Genomic DNA, 24,122 nt, shown 5'->3' with positions numbered 1-24,122 from the left:
ACAGATAAAGAGCTTGGTATGTCTAGAGTTATTCTTGTCCTGAATGATGGAGCCATAGGTATATTGATAGAATTTCGTCTTAGAGGAATAAAGGTAACAGACTTAAGAACATGGTGTATGTAGATTTCTTTCCCTCAGATATCCCATGCTGAACACAGCAAAATCTCCCGAAACCTGGGAATTCCATATGGACTAGCTGTGATGGAATAAAGGTAACAGACTTAAGAACATGGTGTATGTAGATTTTTTTCCCTCAGATATCCCATGCTGAACATAGCAAAATCTCTCAAACCCTGGGTATTCCATACGGACTAGCTGTGATGCATGCCATGTAAAAATAGAGACATCTGCTATCTAGTCTGGTATTTCCCACTTAGAGTGTGACCCTTCTGGGCAAATCACTTAATATTTTTTGTGCCTCTGTTTAATATCTAGAATAACAAAGATAATTAAAAATGCATACTTCACAGGGCATTCAAGTATGGGAGCCTTCCTAACATAGCATTCATTATCTACACTCAGCGACCTGGAGGAGCTTCACCAAAATGTTTGCACATAGCCCCAAGGACATATCCCATATGTGAAGTAGTTTTTCTTTAGGCAGTAGGGTTATAGATTACTTTGTGTGTGTGCACACAACACACATTTTACCGAGACATCTTCCCAGTCCCAGGTTACTCTTTGAACATCTTTTTGCTTATTTTTTATTTCTCTACAGTGAATATGTATTACTTTATAACCATAACAATAATACTACCCCAAACTGAAAAGGCCATAACTGATAAACTCAGGAGTCCCTCATCTCTTTTATGTGTTTAGCATCACCCACCCTGAGGCTATTCGGAAGTTAGTTGGGACTTCTTCCAGTACAGGAGCGGAGTGTTGCTGACTCACATGGTGAGTCAAAGGCCAACGTGCACAAAAATCACAGCATGTGTGTAAGTGTGCTGGTGAACTTGCACCCAAATAGTTTTTCTGCAGGCTTGGAAAGGCTGAATAGCCTGCCAAGTGTGGGTCTGATCTAGCACCTTCCAGAAGGGCACCTTACATGGTCCAAGGGAGCCCGGCCTTCTCCACACCTGCTCCCTGAGGCAGAAACTGTCAGTGGGGTGCATGCCATCATTATCAGATAAACAGACCATGAGGACACTGAACCAATATGTTAGCTCTGGTAGCATCTGAGGCCAGTTTCTATTCTAGAACATTTCAGTTCTGTTTGAAATCAAACTGCCTGTTTTGTTCTCTATCATTTTGTCTAGAAATAAGGTAAATATTTTACTTTTTTAATTAAAAAAAAAGTCAACAGATCCCAGCCTTAATTAGTTTTGGGGTATGATGACATCATGATATATGTACAGCAATAACTTAAGCAACGGATCATAGTAATACTACATTTGCACCGCCCAGACTTGAGTGGCATTTACATGCTTAATATAATCAACAGCATGGCTCTTCATTAATGCTCAAAGAAACTGCAACTCAATTAGAGGATAAAATATTAAGATACACCCTTGGGACACACTATATATCATTTTGAAGTATGCTTACAATGCTTAGAAAAAAATCAGAAAACTTCTATTAAAATACAATTTTATCAGCTGAAAGTATCAACTATTGAGTATACATACTGAAATCCAGGACCTTGAGTTAAAAAAAAATACAAAAAGCAGGGGGGGGCGGGTAACTACTTGATCTGTGTCATTGGTTTAGCCCCAGTACAAAGCTCTGAAAACTGCTTCACATCTCCTGATCAATGAGAATACAAGATGCAGGCAATTTTAACATATTACCTGATAGTTCTTGTTCTAAATTAATACATTTTTAGGGAAATGGCAAGACTCTGCAGCAGCCCAGGGATAATGGTTTTCTCAAATTACCTTATGAAACAACAAATCCACATATCAATAACTTCCGAGATGAAAAACTTGCAGAAACAACTGGGAAATCCAAATGACTGTATTAGCAAACCCCTAGCTGTGCTTCTTGTTCCATTGGTTCTTACAGTAGCTCAGTTTGCTGTAGCAGAAAACACCACAGGTTGGCACATAAGGCCATCACTTCACGTAAGTCAAAGGCTACTTACTGCCTTCTTTCCTACATCCAGTACATTGCTTAGCTGAAGTACAGTACGCCAATTAACTCTGCTGTTGCCCATCAAGGTGCAGAGTATTCTTACCTCAAAGTAAAGACCAAGACTTATTCACTATTTCAGCGCTCAGTACTTTACACTTGGCCCTGCTAGTATGAGGGCTTGGGCAAGGATCTGCTGAGAAGCAGAATGAGAAACACGGCGCCTCCCTCTCGCTGACCCCACCCACAGCAACAGTGATTCTGAAAACTGAATCACTGTGCAACTGGGTCATCTCTGTGTGGAAGGAGAAGGGAGATGGGGGAACTAATTCATTATTGTCCCAGCTATATTTTTACTGGCAACTGGGATCATTAGCACATGAATGATGCCTTTTCATACATGGGTGAATGTAGGTTCAGAAAAATTATAAATTAATTCACATATAACTTCTCACAAACATGTTCAAATTGTTTATACTCTACTTCTCATAGCTACTCTAATATGGTGGCCCTTCTACTTTCCAGAAGAGACCCACACAGAATTCTGATTCCTCCATTACCCCTCTTCCACGTGCACAGATTAACAGTTACGTGCAATGCTTCTATTTCTTTACATGCACAATTTCACACCTAAACATGGTCTCAAAGAGAAAACTTCATTCACTGAAATGAATACCCCTGACATGCACAGTAGTGAGAAAGAGCCAATAATTTAAGGCAACCGTTGCTCTGCACTGAAATTGCTTTGAAACAATCTGGCAGATGGTACTTTTTTTTTTTTTTTTATTATGTAGAGGTTTTCCTGGGGGAAAACACATCAAATTACTAAAAGAAAGAAAGAAAGAAAGAAAGAAAGGCTAAGTGGTCACACAGAATTAGCATTAGCTATACATCTCTGTCCTGGCTGCAGTGCTCCTCAGCCAAGCAAGGCGGCAGCTGGAATTTGCATGTTATCAACCACCAACTGCCAATGACCACAGTAAGCTAAGGGAGGCTCACAAAATCATACAGCTGAGATACAACCATATCATGTGTGTATTTATCAAATTATGTCTCTCTTATAGAGTTGTGTGGGTTCGTCTTCTAGAAGGTTTTCATCCGTACAGCAGGAGACCTAACTGCTTCAGGTACCTACCTATTCCACAACACTTCCTAGTGACACCTTCCTCCGGTCCGCTGCTACAAAATAACAAACCTGGACTTAGCAATGGGGACAATTAACACAGTCAAAGTACTTACGTACATACATGAGTATGTCACGGTGAAACCTATTTTGTACAATAAATGTAACTGAAAAAAAACAATGAATGCGATCTGGTCCACTTTTCTTATGATTTCCCATACAATAAAATAATCAATACAAACACTACCTTTACAGTCTTTGATGTTGCTGCAGAGAAAGGAAAAAATGTACAGTTTAATTACAACAAATCTCCCCTCCCTGTTGTCATTTAAGCCATACCTCAGCTGATCTCTTTGAATATAGGATTCTTACAAACAGGACTCAAAGGTATCAACAGCAAAGGTGCTAGATATTAATTGGGAGTCTATTTCTTTTCCATTATGGTGATCAGTTTTATTCTCAAGCCAAGGCTTCCATAGTGTATCCTGCCCTGATTTCGAGTGTGGCTAAGGAGCAACCCCATTGTGCAGTGGTGTGTGTGTGTGTGTGTGTGTATACTCTGCCTGATCATCACAGGACAGCAGTGTGGATGTGGGTATGTGCTTTCAGAAATCTAACAGAAGATACATATGTTATCCCACCACCAGCAAGGAGGCCCAGATTTAAACAGGACACAGGCCCCAGGCTGGAAGAAGAAAGTGGTGAAGGACAGAACTGTGTGCCCAGTGCCAGCTGAACTTGGTGGCAGGTTGAGGGACAGGGGAGAGGGACAGAAATTATACAAGGAGTGGGTAGGGGAGAGGACAAAACCCACAGTGAGCTAACGCCCCTAGCTAGCATCTGCCTTTTGACTCAGATAAAGAGATGGCTCCTTTCCAAGTTTTTCCTACTGTTATGGTATCAGCTGCCTCTTGGACTCCTTTGTAAGTGCTGACTGCCAACAGAACAAGACAAGATTTCTGTTAATAGTGAATGTGCGGATACTTGAAATAATAGAGATCTCTTTATTTATCCTACAAAGGCTACTTGCATATTATTATTATTCCCGGCATGCACTTTAGGACTTGTAATTATGGCCAGGTACTATTTGGAAATATTAGAAAATTCTGAGGTTGAAAACTTGCTACCCTGATTCCTTAACTTACCTTTATAATATATTTAAGTGAGGAAGAGCTTCAAACTAATTGGTGCAGGCTTGGTATTCTCTCTCCTAATGAATTTCTCTTGGCTGGCTCTTTTTAAAACAAAACATAGCTGTTAAACTAACATTCCTTAATGTAAAATCCCATGAACCAAAGAGAAATAATAATGCACACAGCCTTAGGAACTACTATTTCTAAAGTATCTTCTGTCAAAAGTAAAAATAAATACGATGAATAATGAGAAGCATCTAAAGTAAATCCCTCAGGAATGATTGGCTCAAACCCCAGAGAAGGAAACCCTCCATGGAATGCCGAGAAGTGCGGAGAACAGCGCTCCTGCCCCTGCAGTGAACGCAAAGGCTGGACAATCTAAACAGTAATGTTCTTTGAGTACACTTAAGAGCTGTGGAGGTGGAGAACCCACAAACCCTGATCCTAAAGTGGTACGTGGAAACTTGCTTACCTCCTCAAATCCTGCTGCCAGAAAGGACTTAGAGAAAACCGTGAGAAGAGGGTAAAGGCTGAAGAGCGGGCCAGCAAGAGATCCCAGAACCACTGGTGCTGAGACAGGAGAACCACACACTGACCCAGAGGAGAAATGGGGGAGTGTCCATCGCCTTAGTGACAAGTGGAGAGATGGCCCGGTAGTGTGCATCTCACTCCTCATGGCTGCTGTGAAGGACACAACAGTATCTACGTCATATCTGTTGCTAAAACTGGCTAACTGGAATCGAACAAAGTCCTGATACAAGTGATAACATGTAGGAGACAGAGAATAGAGAGGCATCTCAAATGCATCAGAAAGAACCAGATAAAAAGTAGATTTCTTACAGTTTAGTGGGATTAGTGTCTGTGCTGGTGAGTTTTTTTTATTATTATTATTATATTTGTGTTTTAATTTTACACATCAGCCATGGGTTCCCCTGTCCTCCCCGCTCCCGCTCCCATCCCCACCTTCCCCCCATCCCCTCCCCTCCATTCTCATATCCTCCAGGGCCAAGACTCCCCTGGGGATTCAATTCAACCTGGTGGATTCAGAACAGGCAGGTCCAGTCCCCTCCTTCCAGGCTGAGCAAAGTGTCCCTGTGTAAGCCCAAGGTTCCAAACAGCCAGCTCATGCACTAAGGACAGGTCCCGGTCCCACAGCCTGGATGCCTCCCAAACAGTTCAAGCTATTCAATTGTCTCACTTATCCAGAAGGCCTGATCCAGCTGGGGGCTCCACGGCCTTTGGTTCATAATTCATGGGCTTCCATTCGTTTGGCTATTTGTCCCTGTGCTTTTTCCAATCTTGGTCTCAACAATTCATGCTCTTACAGTCCCTCCTCTTTCTTGACAATTGGACACCTGGAGCTCCACCTGGGGCCTGGCTGAGGACCTCTGCATCCACTTCCATCAGTTATTGGATGAGAGTTTCTGTGCTGGCGAGTTTTATGCCACCTTGATACAACCTATACTCATTTGGGAAAAGAGAATCTCAAGTGGGAATATACCACCTGGGCAACCCTGTCGGGTATTTCTTGATTGATTACTCATGTAGGTGGGACCAGCTCATTGTGGGTGGTACTACCCCTGGCCTGCTGTAAGAAAGTGGGCTGGGAAAGCCATGAGAAACAAGCCAGTAAGCAGCATTCTTCTATGGCTCTGCTTACGTTCCTGTTTTCAGGTTCCTGACTTGAATTTTTGCCCTGACTTTCTTTGAGAACAGACCATGATATGGAATTGTAAGTTAAAATAAAACCCTTTCTTCCCAAGTTGTTTTTGTTCATAGTGTTTTATCACAGCCACAGAAACCCTAGCTAGAACAGAAACTGGTACCAGGTTTATGGGATATTGCTGTGATTGACCTGACTATGTTTTGGGGAGGACTGTATTATGACTTTGGAACTTTGGGTTGGAAAAGCTATTGAATTCTGTCTCAGAGCTTAATGGACTTTTGGGGGTGGGGGGAGGGGAGCCTAGAAGATAAGAATGCTGAAAGCATTGCAGTCAATGAGGTCTTACTTGTGAGGTTCCAGAGGGAGGTTTGAGAATCCCTTAAAGACTCTCTTGGGATCATTAAGAATTGGTAGGATACCTTGCTCAGCCTTGATACAATGGAGAGGGGCTAGGCTCTCCTTCAACTTGGAAGGCCAGACTTTGTTGACTACCATGGGAGGCCTTACCCACTCTGAGGAGTGGATGGGGGCAGAGTGGGAGGGAGGTGAGGTTGCGGGAGAAAGGGAGGGAGGGGGAACTGGGGTTGGTATGTAAAATGGGAAAAAAAGTTTTAATAAATAAACATATTTAATAAAAAAAAGAATCTGTAGTTCTGGTCAGCTGGGGCTAAAGAATCAACTGTTATTAATAAGAGACCAAAACCCACTAAAGTGAAACCTCTGCTTTGCTGGAACAATCTGGTTGTCAGCTGTGGCCAGGCAATCAACTGGGATAAAGAAGAGACCAGCATCACTGGGACAAAATCTTCTGCAAAGTGTTTCCCAGGACCGGCACACAGAACCTGTGGTGCAGAGTCAAGCTAACAGCCAAATTTGTTCTTGTGTAAGAATCACCCACATGTAGCTGATTTTGGTGGCACGAAGCTGCAGGACTGAAGGAGTTATAGAGAACAGCTGAAGCTAGGCACTGAGAGAGGCCATGGAGAGGCCATTGGTGAAGGTGCAGCCTCAGTGGTAGTAGAAACCCCAGGATTGAACAGGCCTTGAACAGTAGTTGAGGCATGGCACCATGCCACAGGGACAGAGCTCTTGAAAAGAAGGCAGGAGACACTACAGCTGAAGGTGCAGTCTAGCTGCGGTGGAGACTCAACGTTTTGGAGATGCCGGTGCCATGGGACAACCCCCAAGGACAGCAGCACCTATGGCGTGGAGCCAGCCTGATTCCGTGAGACAAGCTGTTGCGTGCTACAAATGGCAGAGGTGGGGGAAGTGGAGCCTTTTGGAGACCAGAGGATGATGAGCAGGTCCCAGACTGTACCCTGGTTCTTCCCTTGGAGGGAGAAATTATATAACCTACTTCTGATTTCACAGGAGCCTACAGTTAAGAGAATCTGTTATTTTATAGAGACTTTGGATATTTTAGAGAAACTGTGAAAGACACCTTGGATATTTATTTTAAAGAGGCTGAATTTTTAAATTGTTTGATTTCTTTTTAAAGACCATGGGACTTTCATTTAAAAGTTACAGTGTTTTAGATTGTGATAATAATATTAGCATGCCCAGTCTTGAGGACAAGTGTGTTTGTGTGTCGAAAAAAGACCAATCATGCTGGCTGGTTTTAGGTCAACTTGATGTAAGTTAGAGTTATTTATGAGGAGGGAACCTCAATTAAGAAAATACCCCCCCACATCAACTGGCCTGTGGGGCATTTTCTAGATCCATGTGGGAGGGCCCAGCCTACTGTGGGTGGTGCCTTTCTGGGCTGCTACCTCCTGGGCTGTATAGCAGGCCTAGCAAGCCACGTGGAGCAAACCGGTAAGCAGAACCCCTCCATGACCTCTGCATCAGATCCCACTTCCAGGTTCCTGTCCTGACATCCTCTGATGGAGGACTATGATTGTAAGTTGAAAGAAACCTGTTTCTCCCCAAGTTGCTTCTGTTTACGGTCTTTTATCACAGTAATAGAAATCCTAATACAGTCTCTCAGAAAAAAAAAATAGGAAAACTAGGGTGCAGTTTTTATACAACATTGAAACTTCAAAAATTGGCTACAGAGCTGGTAAGATGGCTCGGTGTATAAAGTACCTATCACTCAAACCTAGGAACCTGCATTCCATCACTGAACCCATGGTGGGAGGACAGAGCCCACTCCCACAAGGTGCCTTTTGACCTCTACACACATACACACGCGCACACACACACACACACACACACACACACACACACGCGCACATGCACACGCACATGCACACACGTGCCCAAATAAAAAGAATTAGCTGTACAAAGCTTTTTTTTAAAAAAAAAAGAAAACTGGTGAGTTTTGGGTTGGATTACATGATTGAAATTGGGGAATTGCTGATTTTCTTGAATGTGATAACGGTGTTGTGTGTAAGTAGCAGGATGTCCTCTGTCCTTGGAGACACTCACCACAACACTGGGAAGTAAAGTAACAGGATGTGTGCAAACTACTTTTACAGGCCTCAGCCAACGCTCCCATCTGCCTTCTCTCTGGCCCAAATACATTCACCCACAGTCTACACTCACACAAGGCTGGGAAAACTGTGGACTCCATTCTGATAGGAAGCCACCATGGCCATGGTCTATTGCTTGACCATAGAATTTTACTTTCAATGAATGTTCTAAATAGCATATGGAACTAATTTCAAGAAAACTGATCCAAGAAAACTTCCTGAAGTAGTAACAAATAACAGCAAAAATTCTGCCCTTAATAGACTGCTTACATTAATTCCAATTTTGTTTCCTTAAAAAACTTTATCACTGTTTTATTAAGATACAAAGGAGATGTTTTAAAAGGGCTTTTTTAATTAAAAAAATTTTTTTTTCCTACGGGAAAATTCTTGATTTTTTTTTTATCGGTATAAAATGTTGATCATATGGTACACAGGGTTTTGTGCCCTACTTTTCTCATTTAATACTATCATAATCAAACTTTTTGCCACTACATTTTTCAATAATGTTGCTTTTAACATGTACATGTTCCCATGGTACAATAAACTATAAATGATTTAGTCTTCATTCAGATTACTGTACAAATTTCAACTTTATGATATAAATTATGAAAAAAAGTAGATATACAAATTTTGGACTATTAGCTCTTTAGGAAGACAGACTCCTCTTTAGGAAATAACTGAGCACAAGACTTGCTCGACCTTTTCCCACATGCCTTCAAGAAGTCAGACAACTGACACCTTCATCAGCAGTACGTGGAAACTGTTACAACCACCATTAAATGTGGGTGAGATTTAGAAGCATGACTCTGCTAACACACAGCACATTGGTATCTGATACAAAATGCTTACTTTTTTAAATTATATATTCAAATTGTTTTCTTTTTTATTAATACGGGTTGGTGTTAATTACTGTGTTACATGAGTTCTTTAGATGTTAATGACAGTCAAATGTTTTATGTGAATATCTATTGTTCTCTTACTTTTCATTGCTTTTCTCTTTAGAAAAGATGACACCTAAAAATAACAACCGTTCACCTATATTACTACTGTTTATATTTTCTTTCTTGAATACATCATTTTTGCATTTCATTCAATTAGGTTAGAATTGAGTATATTATGTGTTCAGGCTCAAACCTGAATCTTCCTCCTAAGCAACTTAATTTTCAATGAGTATTCCTCTAACAATGGTATCTCACTGGTGTCCTGGTCCTGGAATGTGCTCACTGCTACATAGAGTGTCACGCGAGGTCACAGGGGTCTCAGATACAGATGGACCCTTTGAAGGACCAATGTCAAATACCAGTTGCTATTGTGATTTTTCTGAGAACAGAAAGAAGAAAAGCCTTTAAATTCAGAAAATACACTTGTGAGTGAATGGGGAAAGGAGGGGGACCTTCTGGCTTTGTGGAAAAACAGGGGTGAGGTGAAGAGAGCAACTGGGCAGGGAGAGTGCCTGCTTCAGTCTCTCACAGTGGGAAGCACACCACAAAGGTGCTTGGACTCAAAGCGTAGGTCCTATCTACCTACACCAGATGACTGGTTTATGTCGATGCAGAAACCAAACCCTTGGCCTCAAAACAACCTCAGGCTCTTCTCGTCAGGCCAATCTTAATGATAGTGCCTGGCAGGAAGAGCAACAAGAGACTTCGAAAAATAAAATTACTTTCCCTGAAATGTTTGACAGATGAGACAATAAAGCATTTTAGAAAATATTTCAAAAAGGTATAGAAGAAAGTTTTAAGTTATTTCTCTTGCTGCCCAGCATAGTGCTCCTTTCCGAGTTGTCTTCACAACTGTGTTTCAGACAACTGGAGGAAGCCTGGTCAGGTATGGACGTGCGTGCCTTGATGGAGAAGGATCAGGAGCTCAAGGCCAGCCTGGGCTACATGAGATATTGTCACAAAAGAGGGACATGGCTCAGTGGTGAAGAGCACTGGCTACTCTTGCAGAGGACCCTGGTTTGATTCCAGCACCCACATGGTGGCTCACAATCATCTACTATAATGCCAGCTTCAGGGTACCTGACACCTTCTTCTGGCCTCAGTGGGCACGGCATACATGTGGTAGACAGACACACATGCAGGCAAAACATCCATACAGATAAAATAAACAAAATCTTTAAGAAAAATATACAGGATTAAATACATGAAACCTCTGAAGGTAGCATGTACCTGATTTTTCTGCCCAATACTAAGGATATTTTTGTTTATTTTCTGTTACATATTAGTTATGTGTATAGTAGCTTAGTAACTACTAAAGATTTACAAATGAAACATTCTCTAAGGCTGACTCTAACTTCCTTTTCTGATACACAAAATGCAGGACCTTTTCTCTGCAGTTATATTCAAGTCTCTCACACCACTCCAAAACAACCAGGCCCACCAGAGGATGCTCCCAGCCATACATCCCTTACATATTTGTTTCTGAAAGACACAGAAGGCAATTACTGGAGAAAGCCACTCTCTCTGTTGGAGAAACACCTGCTATAGTTTGGATCTAATGTCAGTTATTGTCCCCAAAGGCTCAGGTGTTGAAGGCGCTGTTGCCAGCGGGGTGAATTCACAACTGAATGAGCTCCTGGGAGGTGGAGTCTTGTTAGGTGAGACAGGTCACTGGAAGTCTGTTTCTGAAGGACCTGTCTTGTTCTGGGCCTCTTCTTATCTATTGATTTCTGGCTCTCAGCAGCCAAGGAATAAGCAGCCTGAAACAAGCTCCCACCATGATGGTCTGTATCATCTCAGGCTCAAAACAATGGATCCAGCCAACCTGGCCTCAAGTGTCTGAAACTACACTGAAAGCTTTCCTCTTTTGGGCATTATGCCAGTGGTGGAAAACTAAAACAACAGCTTTGCTACTGACACCTTTACAACTGGGAGGAAGGTAGGTGGGGAGGGAGACATAAACCTAAGAAATGAAACTTCACAAAAGGGTGTCTATCCACTTGTGATTGATCCTTTCTCTTACCCCACTTGACATGGGAACTTTCTAGACCCAATGTTCATATTCTGACTCAGCCTTTCTTGAGTTTTCCTCTAACCTCTTATCATTTTTGGAGGCTTGCTATTGGTAGACATTTTATAAAAAACAGATGCTAATAACCCAGTGTTGCCCCCTCAGAAACATAACTATTGACCTATTCTATCATGCATTCATTCTGTGGCTCCTGGGATTTATCTGGGCAGTATGGAAAGGGATGGAGATTAGCTATTCACTCTATGCACATGAGACCTGCCCTGCCCTGCCCTGCTTGTCCACACTACATCATAACTAGCCATATACACAGGAGTATCCCTGAGGATTCATTACATTGGTTCTGGGGCTCTTTTCCAGGCATCAGGATTGTGCCACCAAGTCATGCTTCTAGAGTTTGTGGCTCTAGATCAGTGATTTCTTTCTTTTTTAGTTTTTTGAGACAGGGTTTCTCCGTGTAGTTTTGGTCCCTGTCCTGGATCTTGATCTGTAGACCAGGCTGGCCTTGAACTCACAGAGATCCACCTGGCTCTGCCTCCCGAGTGCTGGGATTAAAGACGTGTGTCACCACAGCCTGGCTTAGATCAGTGATTTCTAAAAATGGCTGGGTTACCCTTTGCACTTCTGAGACCATGACCCCTCTCTGTTGAGTTGACTTGCCCTTGTAACATGCTTTGGTAACATAAGACCATGGCCTGTCAGCTATCTTGCTTGTTTGTACACTCTGTCTTTGGAAGCCTTGTAACGAGCCTGGGCAAACCTGCAGAATGGGAACTAATAGGTGGGTTCATGAGGCTATTGTGGGATGCTCCAAACTGATCATTGCAGCTTGCCAGCCAAAAGCAAGGCATTCTGGCCCTGCTGACCCATGCACTCTTAAAGCAAGAAATGTCTCCTGTTGTCAGCCACCAACTTCAGAGTGACTTTTTATACAGTATCAGAGTACCAATATATCATAGCTCTGATGCCGTGCACCCCAGAAATACCAATTTCTCCCTTTTCTCCAGCCTCCTGCTACTCTCTACAATGTGGGATCTTATTTCTTCAGTCTATAACAACACACTGCCACTGCCAACATTGCCCTCCTTAGACTCAAGGGCAACACTATTACACTTTGTGTGTCTTCATCACTGAGCAGCATCTGGCCATTGCTCGGCTCTTGTTTTTGGAAGGCTATTGCTGGATTCTCAACACACAGCTCACATTGCAACCCCACATGCAATACTACCAGAAGTGGTGTCGGTCACAGTGAATGCTGTGACCAAACACCTGACAACCTGAGGGAGGACGTGCTTATTCCAACTCACAGTTGAGGCGATACAGCCCCAGGCAGGGAAAGCATAGCACGATGGTGAGGTTGCTGATCACACTGTGTCCAAGGTCAGAAAACAGAACTACATGAATTCTGGTGTCCAACCTGCTTTCTCCATTTATTCTGCCCAGAAACCCAGTCCGTGGGAGGTTTAAACTTTCCTGGGAACACCTTCACAGACAGAGGTATCATGGAAATTTAAAATCTACTCTTTGAAGACTGAGATCAACCACAGCAGCACCATTCCACTGAGGCTGTTTAACCACAGGACTGTGGCCCCAGCCCAGCCTTTCAGTGCTCAGTTCAAAATCGAGGGCTGGCATGAACATACTCTTTAGTTCTCGGTTTGCAACAACACTGGGAACATCTGTCGACAACGCCTTTGACAGATCCGCAAATTCTACAACTTCCCTACACCGCACCATCTCCACCTCTGTGAAGAGCTAAGGACACCTCCAATCCTCTCACCCCTAGCACCCACTTAGCCTCTCCTGGGTTACTTGAAACTGCGGTTACTTGTGCGACACAGTATGTAGTATAAATAGACTTCGTAAGATATTGTGAAGCTTTTCAGGGCAGATCCTTGATGTTATAATTAGTCACACAGGAAGTGGTATCAACAAAGTCCATACACAACCAGAGACAGTCAAGTTTTCCAAAATGGGTACCGTCTTCCACCTCTATGTTCACTGCATACCTACAAGGTACCCTATGTGTAGTACTAGTATAAATTCTACTGAGTCAATGGCTGCTTTTTAGTAACTTATGCTAGGGCATTAATGAGGATATCTATACCCAACTTCAGAGCAAAGATAGCAAAATAAGTATAGAGATGCTTAGATAGCAGTCTGTAAAAGAATCTTTTGGGAAATGTGTTCAAACTACAAAATCCCAGGCTCTGCCCCTGGAGAGATTGATTCAGTAGGATTCAAGCCTGAGTCCATTTAATTCCAAGGACAATCTGTGGGGAGGTTCATGGCCAAGACTGGTATATAGTAATAAGTGCCTACTTTATAGTCATTAATACCAAAGAAAATACCTTCCTCGTGTACTTAATTTATTTATTTTTTTAAGTTTCTAGACTTCAATGTTAAAGCACAAAGCATAGCGGGCCTATAAAAAGAACACTTAACAATGCATCCAGTCTGGCACCTTGGGAGCTTAGGCTGTGGGACAACGGCATCACATCCCATTCTTTGAGATCACAATCTGCACAGGTTTTTCACCTATATACCCTTTTTATAAACTATTCAAGGCTTAATTTGCTACAAATAGTCCTTTTTCAGACCACCTTGCCACAAGGCTGGTTTTAAAATAACTGAAGGGTGCAAGGCTCTTACCTCGGTCCCAGAGGCTGGCTCTTAATGCTCTTTCCAGCTGCTCCTCCTCGCTCAGTCCTGCTGTGTAGACATCATAGTTCCTATGAGTTTCTTCATAGGCCCCCAGTCTGCCATCTGGGTAGTGATTCTGATATCCAGAGGGGCCTGTGGGCACAATCAGAAGGTTACAGACCCCCCAGTAATGGCTTTTGCTTCAGAATTCCAGCTTTGTATATGCAAAGACAGGCAAATAATTCATGTCACTATTTTGAGTATAATAATAATCTTGTAATTAAAAAAGATGACATAGAGAGAAAACTTCCACAAGAGTGGGCAATGATGATCCTGTCACTGCTGCAGCTACACACAGTACAGAACACAGACCTGGACATGAATGAGATGTTACATGCTAATGAGAAAAAGGAACAATAACTTAGAAGGCAGCTAGAGGTGCAGAGAAGAGACTGGAATGGGCTTTACGGAGTCTATTTGTTAGCTTAGAGCTGTTGACCATCCCCCTTGCCTCAGAGTATTTCCTGTGAAGGTCTGACTTGAGTGGGTAGAATGGTGGGGTGTAGCTGAGAAAGTTTTACCTTCTTGTGACTCCACCCAATCAGAGACAACCAACGTTTCATACCTATACCACAGAGTGCCCATGCTGAGTATTCTATTTCAGAAACTAATAACAAGATTGAGACAGATAAGCCACTTTCTCTGATTGTAACTGCACTTCCAACTAATAGCACTTTCAAAAAAATCGGTACTCAATAGAAACAAGAGATGGCATGCCCATTAAACAACAATTTCCACATGAAACAGGCACCAATTAATAAAAGATGGTAGTGGAACAAAGTTTGCTTTTGCAAAATAGTTCTATCAAACTTTTGTCAGTTTGAACCTCGGTCATCCTTGTGTTTTCTTTAACTGTCAATGGTTTTAGAATTAGTTTGATAACAGTCTGGCATGATGGGAGAGGTTATCTTCTGCTCCATGCTCCACTGTATCCTGTTGTTACCATAGTCTTTGAAGGGGATCTTTCTAGTCTTAATTAATGCACTTGGTTGTTAATGAAACTCTGTAAGCTATGGTATCATGTATCTCTAGGTCACCCTACACAGAGCATGAATGGGTACTAACTTTACTGCAGAAAAACACAGAACTTGGTTGAGCGAAATTTCACATTCAGGAATTTGATCACTGGAACTCAATCTATTTTGAAATTTATTTTTGAACGTCTTATTAAAATACTTTATTATGTATGATTTTTTAGAAAAAAATTGAATTCAGTTTTTGATTACCACACATAGGCTTCCTTATAGCATTTTTATATGTGCTTAGTTTCAGCTGACCCTTCCCCTCTTCATCTCTCATCTCCTTGTCCTCTATATTCAAAACTGAAAGGGGAATTTTCATATCTGGCAAAAACATTCAGCAATTTAGAATCCTTATTTCCATTAAATAATAAAATCACAATAAAACATGCCAGCTTCAATTGATAACTCAATAACTACACATCGATATCTGTGTCACATGTCACTAGTCAGTGGAGTTGGGACCTTTGCAAAGTAATGCAGATTAGACCGGATTATTAGGACACGATTTTCAGGATGCTGTCAGTGGTTATCTGAGAGGAAGAAGTGAGTCCTGAACTCACTTGTTCTGTTTCCATGTGATGTCCTCTCCCATTTATGATGGAGCAAGCAGTCTGGACCAGACCCTAGCACATGTTCAATATCCCAAACTCCAGAAACATGGGCTAAACAAACTCTATTCTTTACCCACTTCGTTTGGTTATACAAACAGAAAAAAAAATTGACAAACTATTAGTGTAAAATTTACCAATTCAGTTTTTCAGTATATGCATGTAGTTGTACCACCATCACCATAAAAAACTGCAAATATTTTCATAATTCCCTCAAAGAAATGTATACACTTTAGCTAACACCCCCCTCAGTTTCACATCCCTCCTAGCTCTAAGTAATCACTAATCTACTTTCTATCTCTGTAGAAATGTCTCTTCTGCATAAATCATGTAAACAGAGGCACCTAGTGCATGCTGTTTTGTGTCTGGTACACTTTACACAGCACGTTCTCAAGATTTCTGACTATTGTGACATGTGCCGGTATTTCATCCCTTCTTATAGTCAAATAGTATCTCTGTAGATAGCTGAGCTAAAGTTTATCTACACAACAGCTGATAGATTTTGACTTCTGCCTTTGTGTGTATGCATGACATGCATGTTAGAGGTTGGCTTTCAGTGTCTTCCTCAGTCACTCCCTATCTTTAATTTTTTTGTTGTTGTTTTATTTTTTTATTGTTATTGTTTTGAGATAGGTCTCTCATTGAATGGTCTCTCACTGAACCATCATGAGATGGTCTCTCATTAAACCCAGAGCATGTCAGTTTGACTAGACTGGCTGAAGAATGATCCCTTAGGTCCCACCTGTTTCTACCCCCAAGCATCAAGGTCACATGCAGATGTCATCACACCTGGCTTTTATGTGAATGCTGAGGATCCAAACTCAGGTTCTTAGAATTGTAAAGCAAGCAGCTTACCTGTATAGCTGCCTCCCCCAGTCCTATCTATATCCACCTTTCAAATATTTTGAATAATGTTGCTATAAACAATTGTGGGCAAATGCATATGTGAACTCACATCTGTGTTTCTGTTGAGTGTGTATCTAAGAGCGTAACTGCTGGTCTGACTATAGTTTTGTTTAAATCTTTTAGGAACCACTGGAACGTTTTTCAAAGTGGATGTACCACTTTATGGTCCTACAAGCAGTATATGAGGGTTTTGGCTCCAGTACACCTGTACCAACCCTTGCTATTATATATCTTTTTAAATTTAGCTTTAGCTGTTGTAGTGGTGTGACAGTTATTCGTGGTTGTCAACTTGAGTGCAACTGTAATTAAGTAAGACCCAAATGACTGGGCACACCTGTGAGGGATTTTTTTCTTAATTAAATCATCTGAAGTGAAAAGGCCGACTTCTAATGTGGATCTTGGAGGTGGGAAGACAAACCTTTTATCTGGACCACACCTTCTGCTGTCAGCCTTACAAGGGCATGAAGGAAGGGAGCTCTCCTTTTGCTTGATTGTTTTGCTCTGGATAACAAGCCCATTCCTCCACTGTCATTAGAAACAACTTCTTCAGGATTCTGGCATCTACTGAAGATCAGCTGAGACATCCAGCCTCGTGGACTGAATGACTACTGGATTCTTGGCCCTCCATTCATAGGCAGCCATTGTTGGACTAGTCTGTAAGCCACAGCCTGTAAGTCATTCTAATAAATTCCATATATATATATATATATGGAGAGAGAGAGAGAGAGAGAGAGTGAGAGAGAGAGAGAGATAGATTGAGATTCATTCTGTTCTTCTACAGAATCCTGACTAATATAAGCAGGTACATGGTGTTATCTCACTATCTTGTTTTTGTGACTGGGTCTCACCAGTTACTCAGGCTGGCCCTGAAGTCATTATGTAGCCCAGGCTGGCTTTGAACTTTTGAAACTCATGCTTCTGTCTCCAAAGTGCAGGAATGTACCACTGTTCCCATCCCTTTTACTGTACAGATTCAATGATCAGTGGTGTTGAGCATCCCTTTATGGCTTAATTGGCCATTTGCATGTCTTCTTTAGAGAAATGTCTACGTAGATACTTCACTCTTTTAACTGACTGTTCTAATATTTCCTGGTTGGTTCTATTTTGTTGATTTTCCTTAACACAATAAACAAAAATGGACACTGGAAGAAACCTTAAGTGGAACTTTCTAGAACTTGGTGGGCAATTATGAAGGTTTTGCTAACAATGCAGTAAACACCACTGAGTATTTATTTGAGTACTGCCAATAGGCCCATTTCTATATTCTCTCTTACATGTCCAGTTCAGAACAATATCATTAATGATTTTCAAAACAGGACAAGAAAGCAAAAATTTCTAAATCCTCACAGTGGTTTACGACCAGCTTGGGAACAGAACACAGTTTTACAGATGGACGCTCTCTTCAAACTGTTCTTTACTCAATGGAACCATCAGAAAAACTCAGGGTCCCTGATGTGTTAGGGACAGTCTTAGCATGCTTCCTGTCTGAAGAGTAAGGGAGAAGGAGCTAGAATTACGGATCTTGCTTTTCTAATTAATTAATTAATTAATTAATTAATTAATTAATTTTTTAATACTCTTCACCAAATACCAAGCACTACAGAGGACAGCGGTGGTCAAGCCAAACCAGGCAACTCACTTCCCAGAGCCTAAGTGAAAGGTGTAGCCACTTCACAACACTAATAGAATATTTGTGGGTATTCAGTCACTGAACATAGCATAATATTTCAACAGTCCCTAAGTGGTGGAACTACCCAATTCTCTGAGCATGCTCATTATTTTATTGCAAGGCAAAAGCCATGTTGGGCTATTTTCCCAAATGGCTCATTATCACATTTAAAGTGCTGTGAAATGTCTGTGCTACAGAAGGTCTAAGCAGCAATCCTACCTAGCCCACCTCACAGCACTCAGCTGATTCGAAACTCAATGACCCAAAGCCCTGCAGCATTGCCATGTGCAGATACTAACTACGTGCCTTCAGGGTCTTAGCGGCATGTTAATTGCAGTGATCTTCGGGTAACATTTTCTTGATACAGAAAAAGGTTTTTCTACGTGTTATTTCTTTGTGAAAAACAGCCCAGCCACGCTTTGATGAAATAAAGCCAACAGCTCTGATCATATGGACATTATAAAATCTTAACTTGACACTAGTCAGATAAAACTATGGGAACAAAGAATGAGGAAATCTTTGGTCCTGAGGACAAAAGGACTGGTGTGGTTTAAAGATTCTGTATCGTTAATCACAAATCACCAGCAAGACCAAAAACAGCCATCAATATCTATTACAATAATGGGTCCTTGAGAAACAAAACTTTTCAACAGCTGTTCTTCTAATGGCCCAAACAGATGTTTTAAAGTCTTCATAATGAACAAGGGCAGAGGAATCTAACAACCAATACTTAGGATAAATAAGTCTAAATTATGTCTTGTGATAAATACTTTTTAAGTTATACTTTGGCTTTGTAGTTAAAAAAAAAAAAAAAAAAAAAGCTCTCTGGCTATCATTACTTTGCTGACTGCTCCTGGTCCTTATACACATTCCAGGATTTCACAGCAAAGAGATGAAGGAAAACGACAGATTAGAAAAACTGGTAACAGCTTTTACAACAGCCGTTAGTTTATTTGACCTCTAAGGAGTTTCCCAGATGAAGGTGGCCATGTTAAGAATAAATCACTACTTGCAAGAGATACATATGCTCGCATCAAAGTTGCTTAGATGACCATTAGCCTGGCCCCCTGGGCCCCCTGTAGTGCTGTCTTTGAAGAAATCCCATCACTCCAGATGAAGGAATATAAATATGTTAATCTTACAGGACATCAAAAAGGAAGGTTAAAGAAGTTTGGATTTCTGCTTTGCATTCTCCAGTCTGTGTGTCTGCTGTGCCAATGCCTCTCACAGATGAAGGGAAAAAGGAGCAAAGGAAAGGGTTTCCTTCTCTGTCTTCAAAGAAGATAAGTAAATGTGGCAAGGGGAGGGGGGAGGGGCTGGGGGAAGGAGAGGCGGGGAGAGGGAGAGGGAGAGAGAGAGAAGGAGGAGGAGGAGGAGGAGGAGGAGGAGGAGGAGGAGGAGGAGGAGGAGGAGGGGTAAGAGAGAAAAAGAAAGGGTTACTATGTTTCTCAAAGTTCAGTTGTCAAAATGTGTTCGAATCTCACATCCTTATGCAACTGGAAAGCAGGGGCAATGAATCACTGACTTGCATCCTGGTCTCAGACTTGCCCTTAGCTGGCTGTCAATGTGACCAAATTACCCAGCCTTCCTAAGCTCAATTTTCCAGCTGTCAGGCAAAATGTTAGGACCAGGAAGTCCATGACAAGCCACATCTGTGCACAAATGTGGTAGTGCTAGTTCCTTTATCCAGAAGGCTGGTGTGTGTGTGTGTGTGTGTGTGTGTGTGTGTGTGTGTGTGTGTGTGTGTGTGTGTGTAGGCCAGAGGACAACCTCATTCCTTCTCAAAGTGCTGTATTTTAGACACAGTGTCCCAGTGGTTTGGGGTTTGCTAAGCAGGCTAGTGTGGCTGGTCAGAGAGCCCCCAGGATCCACTGGTTGGTGCCTCTTTGGTGCTAGGGTTACAGGTATATGCCACTGTGCTTGTTACTTATTTACTTTTTAAACCTGGGTTCCGGGGACAAAACCCAGGTCCTTATACTTGTGCGGCAAGAACTTCTCTTGACAGAACTCTCTCCCCAGACTCCACTGTTATTTCCTGTGGAGGTTTACAGAAGTAAGCCATCAGAGATGCCTCTTTCCCTCTAAGGACTTCTAACTGTGAGCTGCCTTGTCCCCTGCCTCCTGGAGGGTCCGAGTCATCAAGATGAGAAGCACCACAATGGGAGGCAGAACTAAGATGGTTTCCCTGACCAGCTCGGTTCCTGGTCACGTGGGCCAGGAAGATTTATCTTTACCTTACTCTCTGTGAACTGGTTTCTATAAAGGACAACCAAAGTGCTCTTCAAGGGACTACAGTTATCAGCTCTCTCCATAAAGGCTGATTAATCACACCATCTCAGTCCAGCTGTTAATTGTTGTAGAGTATTAATTTAAGATGTGCTACATGTGTTTACGCTGTGGAACATTTGTTTGATGATGCAAAGATGTGATGCATTCTTTTATGTCGCATTTGTTTAACTCTGTGTTACTGTGCCTGTCTAAAACGCCTGCTTGGTCTGATAAAGAACAGAACAGCCATTAGTGAGGCAGGAGAAAGGATAGGCAGGGATGGCAAGCAGAGAGAATAAATAGAAGAAAAATCTGGGAAGAGGAGATCAAGGAACTAGAGAAGGAGTGAGAAGAGAAGGGGCCAACCACCCAGCCAGTTATGGAATAAGAAGGAAAGAAAAGATAACCAGAAATAAAGAAATGTAAAAGCCCAGGGGCAAAAGGTAGATGGGATAATTTAAGTTAAGGAAAGCTGACTAGAAATAAGCCAAGCTAAGGCCAGGCATTTATAAGTAAATAATAAGTCTCTGTGTGTGATTTATTTGGGAGCTGGGTAGAAGGCTCCCAATGGGCAAAGAGCCAAAAAGATAAAGAATATAAAAAGAAAAAATAAATAAATAATCATCACCCTGTCCAGATCAAGCAGAGGTGAACGCCTCACACACACAGCACCTTCTTGAGGCAGAGACAGAACTCTTTCTTATCTATGGTCCCCAAGCCCAAGGTCCCAGTCATATAAGGCCATAGCTTTTACTCTTGATCCCATCACCTGAGAAATTGTGTGTGTGGTTTTTTTTTTTTGGGGGGGGGCGTTTCCCAGTCCTCCCCTTCTGACCCATTATCTGGGTAAATTTCAGGCTACTTAGGTGACTCATACACAATGTAATCCAGGATTGATGACAGCCATGAGCCACGGCTTGAGAACTATGGAGAACACGGAGCCTGGTTAGTTCTAAGACTGTCATACTATGGATTTAATCATCAGGACCTTCCTAGCACATTCTGGACAATCCCCAACAGGCCACTTCTGATTCTGCTTCCTCTCCATGGGAAGTTCTCTCCATAATTTTTTTCTTAACTTCTAGTCACCTGTCATGACCCACCATTCCACCTCCTCTGGACAGGCTCATGTACAGCCACTCTGTTCCTCCTTCCCAGGGCACTGATCCCCCACCTCCATGTCAAGACTCCTGTCTGGACTTCTGCCCCTCTGTGGAAATCTAGCAGAGTGGAGAAAGCCATCCTCAGACATTGTGTAATCAGTAATACAGGATAATAAAGGCACTATCCAGGCTGAAGTGCTGTGAAGAGAGAAGAGCATGACAGAGCATGTTCCCTGAGTGTAAGAGTCTTCCAGGAGAGAGCTACAGGAGGAGTGGGTAAAAATTCAACAAATGATATCCATCTATACCACATCATGGCTTAGCTTTTATCATCACCTAATTAGTGTGATGGGCTCTTTGTTTCATCTTCTCAAATATACCCACTCCTATATACCCACCTCTAAACACCCACCCTAAATACCCATGCCTATATGCCTACCTCTAAACACCCACATCTGTATACCCACCTCTATATACCTATTCCTACATAAGCACCCATACACTATTAACTCTAAGAGAGAGACTGCTATTTTTTTCTCTTACAGTGTCCATAATAGTACTCTGCAATGTGATCTTTGCAGAGAACTGCTGGATAAAAGTCTGTGAGTTAATAAAGTTATATGGAGTTCAGGTGGTAGTGGTGCATGCCTTTAATCCCAGCACCCAGATGGCAGAGGCAGGTGGATCTATGAGTTTGAGGCCAGCCTGATCTACACACAGAGTTCCAGGACAGGCTCTGAAGCTACATAGAGAAACCCTGTCTTAAAAAACAAAACAAACATACAAACAAACAAACAAACAAAAAAACCAACAAAATGAAACCTAAAAAGCCCCCAAAAAACAAAAAAACAAAAACAAATGACATATGGGAAAATAAACCCAAAGCAATATATTAGGCACACCTGCATGTGCATATGTGTACATATATATACACTACATGAATGTTAGCTTTTTCATCTCTCTGGCACATGCCTGAGAGAGCACCTTCACAGGATGAAGGAGTTATTTTGACCCATGGTTTTAGTCCATGTCTGCTTGTCCCTATTGCTGTGGGCCTGTGGGAAGACAGAGCCTGATATCATCACAGAGAGGGGGCAGTGGGGCTGAAATGCTCACTTCATGGAGGCCAGGGTAGAGAGAGAGAGAGAGAGAGAGAGAGAGAGAGAGAGAGAGAGAGAGAGAGAGAGAGAAGAGAAGAGAAGAGAAGAGAAGAGAAGAGAAGAGGAGAGGAGAGGAGAGAAGAGAAGAGAAGAGAAGAGAAGAGAAGAGAAGAGAAGAGAAGAGAAGAGAAGAGAAGAGAGAATGCCTGTCATCATTGGTGGGCTTCATTCTTCTTCCTTTTATTTCAGGTGGTCTTTAGCTTACTGGATTTCATCACCCTTACAAAAAAAGGTTGTGTCCCTTCAGTTAACTGACTATGAAAATCACCTCACAGATGTGCCCAGATGTGCCCTTTATTGACCTTTTAGGCAGCTCTCGATTTAGACTGACAATCAAGATCAACCATCAGATATGTATTAAGAACAATTCTTTGTACCTATTAAAGGCCAATTAAGCCAGGGTTCAAAACCAAACCAAACCAACAAAACTATAACCTCTGGTATGAAACTGACACATGGTTTATTTTCCTAAGATTTTTTGGGCGCAGAGTCATTGTCCAGTTGTTTATGAACTGTCAATGCCTGCTCTTATGATATAAGAAAGGGCTGGCTAGTTAAAACAGAGCCAAATGGGCAATAAAAGCCTCAGTGTCTAAAACCTTAGCTATTTGGCACTTCATACAAAAGGCTGCCGGCCTCAAATCTAATCTCTGGCCATTGTTAACTGCTATGACTGTAAAGTATATGCTGAGGATACATGTTATAGCAGTCCAAGTTAGGATTTCAGCTCTGGTTCTGGTGAGTATTCTCTTGTATGATATTTTGTGTTCTGACAAAGCTTGCCTGGAGATCAGAGGGCAGAGCTAGCCACTAGTTAACCATAGAGGCCAGGCAGTGGTGGCTCACACCTTTAACCCCAGCACTTGGGAGGAGGAAGATCAGGAGTTCAAAGCCACCCTAAACTACACAAGATTGAACCAGTCTAAAAGAGAAACAGAGCCGGGCAGTGGTGGTGCATGCCTTTGATCTCAGCATATGGGAGGCTCAAGCCTTTGATCCCAGCACATGTGAAACTCATACCTTTAATCTCAGCACTAGGGAGGTGGAGAAAGGATGTTGGGCCCCCATTTGGTCTGAGGATTTCTAGAGGTAAGAAATCTCTGGTGGCTGGCTACTCTGCTTTTCTGATCTTTCAGCTTTTGCTGATATCTGACTCCAAGTTTTTGTTAAGACTAATTAGGATTGTGTATTCTCTTGGTTGCTGACTGCCACTAACTATATTCACAAACAACAGGAGACCAGGGAGTTCT

At 42.0% G+C, this 24,122-nt stretch overlaps 1 protein-coding gene across 7 annotated transcripts in view; it reads right to left on the bottom strand.

The window, feature by feature from the left end:
* The window catches only part of Rhbdd1 (rhomboid domain containing 1), a 125,940-nt gene that overhangs the window by 37,636 nt on the left and 64,182 nt on the right, over positions 1-24,122 (bottom strand). For 4 of the 7 annotated variants that reach the window (XM_036173366.1, XM_036173365.1, XM_036173364.1 and 1 more), the window contains exons 6-7: positions 14,086-14,229; positions 4,799-5,007 (exon numbers count right to left, since the gene is read on the bottom strand). In XM_036173366.1, coding sequence (XP_036029259.1) covers positions 4,799-5,007; positions 14,086-14,229 — 353 coding nt within the window. Of the gene's footprint in view, positions 1-4,388; positions 4,428-4,798; positions 5,008-14,085; positions 14,230-24,122 lie in introns of those variants that run through there. The other 3 variants (XM_036173369.1, XM_036173368.1, XM_036173370.1) reach the window with 3 other exon arrangements.

Source organism: Onychomys torridus, chromosome 23 (assembly GCF_903995425.1).
Source record: "Onychomys torridus chromosome 23, mOncTor1.1, whole genome shotgun sequence".
In the NCBI taxonomy this organism is placed as follows: Eukaryota; Metazoa; Chordata; class Mammalia; order Rodentia; family Cricetidae; genus Onychomys; species Onychomys torridus.
This window is presented reverse-complemented; position numbering and strand designations above follow the sequence as displayed.